Genomic DNA, 6,000 nt, shown 5'->3' with positions numbered 1-6,000 from the left:
ATGTATGTATGTATTTATTTATTGAGAAAGGGTCTCCATCTCTTGCCCAGGCTGGAGTGCAGTGGCACAATCTCGGCTCACTGCAACGTCCACATCCCAGGTTCAAGCAATTCTCCTGCCTCAGCCTCCCCAGTAGCTAGGATTACAGGCACCCACCACCATGCCTGGCTAATTTTTGTATTTTTAGTAGAGACGGGGTTTCAGCATGTTGGCAGGCTGGTCTTGAACTCCTGATCTCAAGTGATCACCCACCTCAGTCTCCCAAAATGCTGGGATTATAGGCATGAGCCATTATGCCTGGCCCAGTAACGTTATGCAGTTGTGTTGCCTTAAGCCACTAAATATGTGGTAATTTGTTACAGGAGCAAGAGGAAATGAATACAGCCAGCAACTATTTTAGGACAGTTAGAAAACCTCAAGCATTGAACCCCACTTTTCTTTCCTTTCTTTCTTCTTCTTCTTCTTTTTTTTTTTTGAAACGTGGTCTCACTCTGTTGCTTAGGCTAGAGTGCAGTGGCATGATCATAGCTCACTGCGGCCTCGACCTCCTGGGCTCAAGAAATCCCCTGCCCCTCAGTCTCCCAAAGCACTGGTATTACAGGTGGGAGCCACTGCACCCAGTCTGAACCCCACTTGTCTTTGTACTTCTGGTCCCTAGGAGAGTCCTTCACACTTTCTGACTTGTCATACAGCAAGATGGCAAATAGATATTCAGGAATTGGAAGGACAAGAAAACCAACCTTTTGGTAAAGACTTTGGCATTTATATCTTCTATTTAAATATTCAGTTCACTATTTTGAAAGTTTCCCTTCCAAATCACAGCTGTAACTAAAATCCAACCATTCCAGGAAATAGAAATATCAACTTGGGGGCTTCCTGAGAATGTCAGATTGTGGATTGCGAGAGTCAAAAAGAGATTTTCCAGTCCAACCCACTCACTGGACAGATGAGGAAACCGTGGCTGAAGCGAGGGTGGGTGTCTGGGAGTAGGAAGGGGGCATGGGCCCTGGTGGATGGTGCTGGAGCCACCTTGCAGCCACCACCTGGGCACCCCCTGGCCCTACCCTGGTCCTCCCCATCATGGCTGCTGTTGGTACTGGCTCTCTGTGGCCGTGTAGAAGTCATCCAGCACACTCTGGATGTATTCGAAGGTCGGCCGCTCCTCCGGACGGTTCTTCCAGCAGCGCATCATGATGTTGTAAAGCTCCTCTGGGCAGTTCTCCGGGCGAGGCATCCGGTATCCATGCTCCAGAGCTCGGATCACTTCGGGGTTTGACATCCCTGAAAAGGAACCATGGAATTAAAAAAGGAAGCGGTTGGGAAATGAGAGCCCAGGGGTGGCAGGCTCTGTGGCCTCCCCAGCAGCCATCACTCCCCACCTCGCTTGCAAGCTGAGCCCCTCCCACTGTGAAAGCCAGAGACTTCCACCCTCAGCTTCACTTGCAGCTAGGTCATAGGCCTGGGACCCAGTCTGGGCCAATGGGAGCTGATGGGGAGGTCTGCTGGGAGAGTGCCAGGAAAGGTTTTCCTCTGGCTTAGAGGAGAGTCTTTGGAGAATGCACCCTTTCTGTCTTCCTTTGAACACTGTGAGATACTTATGATACTTGGAGCTGCAACAACCATCTGACAACATGGAGAAGACCATCACAGAGACAGGAACCCAGAGTCCTGACAGCTGCTGAACTGCTGAACTAACCCATGGCAGATGGGGAGTAATAGCTTGCTTCTGTTTCAGTTACTCTTTGTCTGTTATTTTGTTGCTTGCTGTGGAACACATCCTAATGGATTTAGCTTCTATTGTGTGTTGCCTGGTTTTGACCAGTGCACCCTCAAGACAAAACAGTCAGGTGGCCAGATTCAACGTCAACCTATGGATGGGACTATTTTCTTGTTCAATTTAAGTTTTTATTAGTTATTCATAAGAATAGCCATTCAGCTGGGCGCAGTGGCTCAAGCCTGTAATCCCAGCACTTTGGGAGGCCGAGACGGGCGGATCACGAGGTCAGGAGATCGAGACCATCATGGCTAACACAGTGAAACCCCGTCTCTACTAAAAAAATACAAAAAACTAGCCGGGCGAGGTGGCGGGCGCCTGTAGTCCCAGCTACTCGGGAGGCTGAGGCAGGAGAATGGCATAAACCCGGGAGGCGGAGCTTGCAGTGAGCTGAGATCCAGCCACTGCACTCCAGCCTGGGTGACAGAGCGAGACTCCATCTCAAAAAAAAAAAAAAAAAAAAAAAAAAGAATAGCCATTCAATAGCTGTGATCCCCAATTTTATATTATTAGTCTCAAACTCCAAACTCATGAACTCAAGTGCTTCCTTTACTTGGATGTCTCTATACTTAAGTCATCTCAAATTTAACAGAGCTAAAACAGAGCTCTCCAATTTCTGTCCCTAGACCATTACCCACCCTATGGTGCAAAACCAGGGTAATCATCCCTGATTCTCTCTCTCTCACCTCCTAAGTCAGCAAGTCAGATCTTCTTTTCTTTTGAAACGTAGCACCAGTTCATCAACGTATGCCAGTCACGAATGCCACCACCCTGTCCAGACCATCATCACCTCTGCCTGGGCCACTGCTGTGGCCTCCTCACTGGCTGCCACCCTGTTCCCCTTCCCTCCCATTCACTCTCCATGCTGAACCAAAGCATCGCTTAAAAATTGAAATCACCAGCCTGTCAACATAGCAACACCTTGTCTCTCAAAAAATTTAAAACATTAGCTGGGCATGGTAGTGTGTGTCTGTAATCCCAGCATTTTGGGAGGCCAAGGCTGGAGGATCGTTTGAGCCTGGAAATTAGAGACCAGGCTGCACAATGTAGTGAGACCAAGTCTCTACAAAAATATTAAAAAAATAAAAAATAGCCAGGTATGGTGGCACATGCCTCTGGTCCCAGATACTCGGGAGACTGAAGTGGGAGGATCACTTGAGCCTAGGAAGTCGAGGCTGCAGTGAGCTATGATCGCACCACTGCACTCCAGCCTCGGTGACAGAGTGACACCTTGTCAAAAAAAAAAAAAAAAAAAAGGAAAGAAAATGTGGAGAAAGGACAAGATCTGATTCACAGTTTAGAATTATCCTTCTGGCTGTAAGTGGAGAATAGGCTGTAGGATGAGGAGGGAGAAAGCAGTAAGACTGATGAGGAGGCTGCTGCACCATCCATGGGAGATGACGCTGGCCTGGATGCAGTGGAGACTGCGGGGTTCAAAGTGGTGAGATGTGGGATATGTTTTGGAGTTGAGTGGCCAAAATCTTGTGACGGCTCCATTGTCACAGGGGTGCAGCCAGGCACGGTGGCTCACGTCTGTAATCCCAGCACTTTGGGAGGCTGAGGCAGGCGGGTCACCTAAGGTCAGGAGTTTGAGACCAGCTTGGTCAACATGGTGAAACCCCATCTCTACTAAAAATACAAAAATTAGCCAGGCATGGTGGTGGGCACCTGTAATCCCAGTTACTCAGGAGGCTGAGGCAGGAGAATCGCTTGAACCTAGGAGGCAGAGATTGCAGTGAGCCGAGATCATGCCATTGCACTCCAGCCTGGTGACAGAGCGAGACTCTGTCTCAAAAAAAAAAAAAAAAAAAAAAAGTCATAGGAGTGAGAGAGAAGGAAGGGCCAAGGAAGCCCCCAGATTTCAGGCGTAAGACATTGGATGGATGGAGGTGCCTTTAATTAAGATGGGAAAGGTGAGGGAAAGTTGGGGGTGAGGATCAAGAACTCAGTTTGAATGGACATGTTGTCTAGATGAACCCGTTGCCAGGATGCCCTGGAAGCAGCCCTGAGCTGATGTCCCTTCCCTACCTGGGTAAGGGATGCGGCCGTAGGTGACGATCTCCGTCAGCAGGATACCAAAGGACCAGACGTCTGACTTGATGGTGAAGGAGCCAAAGTTGATGGCTTCAGGAGCTGTCCACTTGATGGGGAACTTGGCCCCTGCAGGGTTGAACAGACCAGAGTCAGGGGAAGGTTGGGGAGCTGTGAAGGTTGGGACTCTGCTGAGGTGGGGGAACAGGCAAGGGCAACAGTTGCCAACATCTGCCCATGCAGACCTGCAATTCCCCTGTTACGTGGCCTCCCTGTGGAACCAAGGGACATCCATCCTGAGGACAGATGGCTAAACAAGGAGGAGTGGGCAGAGGGGCCTGGGGTATGGCGTGGAAGTTCACTCTAGAAGCCTCCTCATTGATTCAGCTGATACCCCAGTTAACTACAACTCCGAAGAGTGGAATCCCAGAGGCCACAGCTCTTTGGGGACAGAAGGAGACTTCAGAGGGCCTTGAGTCCAGGTTGCAGCCAGTGTCTCAGTCCTCTCACCCTGGGTGATGGGAAAAGGGAGGATTCTGGCTCCCAGCCCATGAGGTTTCCACCAGTCACTGTGTGTCTCCCCCTTTACCCGCCCCTCCTCCCACCCTAGTCTGACATGGGTTTATTTATTTTTTATTTTTTATTTTTTGAGATGGAGTCTTGCTCTGTCACCCAGGCTGGAGTGCGGTGGCCGGATCTCGGCTCACTGCAAGCTCTGCCTCCTGAGTTTACGCCATTGTCCTGCCTCAGCCTCCTGAGTAGCTGGGACTACAGGCGCCCACCACCTCGCCCGGCTAGTTTTTTGCATTTTTTAGTAGAGACGGGGTTTCACCGTGTTAGCCATGATGGTCTCGATCTCCTGACCTCGTGATCCGCCCGCCTCGGCCTCCCAAAGTGCTGGGATTACAGGCTTGAGCCACCGCGCCTGGCCTGACATGGGTTTAGTTAGCCTTTTCATTTTTTTTTTTTTCTTTTAGAAGCAGGGTCTTACTCTGTTGCCCAGGCTGGAGCACAGTGACACAATCATAGTTCACTGAAGCCTCGAACTCCTGACCTTAAGCTATCCTCCTGCCTCAGCCTCTCGAGCAGCTGGGGTCGCAAGTGTGCCCCACTATGCCAAGCTAATTAAAAATTTTTTTGGCCAGGTGCAGTGGCTCACGCCTGTAATCCCAGCATTTTAAGAGGCTGAGGAAGAGGATCACCTGAGGTCAGGAATTCGAGACCAGCCCGGCCAACCCCATCTCTACTAAAAATACAAAATTAGCTGGGTGTGGTGGCAGGTGTCTGTAGTTCCAGCTACAGGCCGAGGCAGGAGAATTGCTTGAACCCAGGAGGCGGAGGTTGCAGTGAGCTGAGATCATGCCACTGCACTCCAGCCTGGATGATAGAGTCAGACTCCATCTCAAAAATGAAATAAAATAAAATGAAATTTGTAGAGACAATATCTTATTATGTTACCCAGACTGGTCTCAAAACTCCTGGGCTTAAGCAATCCTCCCACTTTGGCCTCCTAAAGCACTGGGATTACAGGTGTGAGCCACTGGACCGGGCCTAGTTATCCTTTTTTAGTGTTTATCTTAATTATATCATGGTTGGTGAACATGGTCTATAGAATATTGTTCTTTGGAATTTGTTGAGACCTGCTTTATGACTGAGTACACGGTCCGGTTTTGAAAATGTTCTGTGTGTGTGTTTGTGTGTGTGTATATGTGTTTTCTCCCTTCCTCCTTTGGATCTAGAGACTTTTCTTGATTTCCTGCTTATCTTCTTCTGGTTTAGACATTATACATTCTACTTTTATTCCTTTAGTCATTACCCTTATTTATTTATTTATCTATTCATTTATTTATTTGAGACGGAATCTCGCTCTGTCTGCCCAGGCTGGAGTGCAGTTGTGCCATCTCGGCTCACTGCAAGCTCCGCCTCCCGGGTTCATGCCATTCTCCTGCCTCAGCCTCCCAAGTAGCTGGGATTACAGGCGCCCACCACCACGCCCGGCTAATTTTTTGTGTTTTTAGTAGAGACAGGGTTTCACCGTGTTAACCAGGATGGTGTCGATCTCCTGACCTCATGATCCACCCACCTCTACCTCCCAAAGTGCTGGAATTACAGTCATGAGCCAACGTGCCCGGCCCTATTTATATTTTTTGAGATAAGGTCTTGCTCTGTTACACAGGCTGGAGTGCAGTGACATG

At 49.2% G+C, this 6,000-nt stretch overlaps 1 protein-coding gene across 2 annotated transcripts in view; it reads right to left on the bottom strand.

The window, feature by feature from the left end:
- Positions 1–741: 741 nt before the first annotated feature.
- The window catches only part of HCK (HCK proto-oncogene, Src family tyrosine kinase), a 50,440-nt gene continuing 45,181 nt past the window's right edge, over positions 742–6,000 (bottom strand). For both annotated transcript variants that reach the window (XM_023220401.2, XM_023220402.1), the window contains exons 12-13: positions 3,803–3,934; positions 742–1,281 (exon numbers count right to left, since the gene is read on the bottom strand). In XM_023220401.2, coding sequence (XP_023076169.1) covers positions 1,079–1,281; positions 3,803–3,934 — 335 coding nt within the window. In that variant the 3' untranslated portion in view covers positions 742–1,078. The remainder of the gene's footprint in view (positions 1,282–3,802; positions 3,935–6,000) is intronic.

This window comes from Piliocolobus tephrosceles, chromosome 20 (genome assembly GCF_002776525.5).
Source record: "Piliocolobus tephrosceles isolate RC106 chromosome 20, ASM277652v3, whole genome shotgun sequence".
Lineage (NCBI taxonomy): Eukaryota > Metazoa > Chordata > Mammalia > Primates > Cercopithecidae > Piliocolobus > Piliocolobus tephrosceles.
This window is presented reverse-complemented; position numbering and strand designations above follow the sequence as displayed.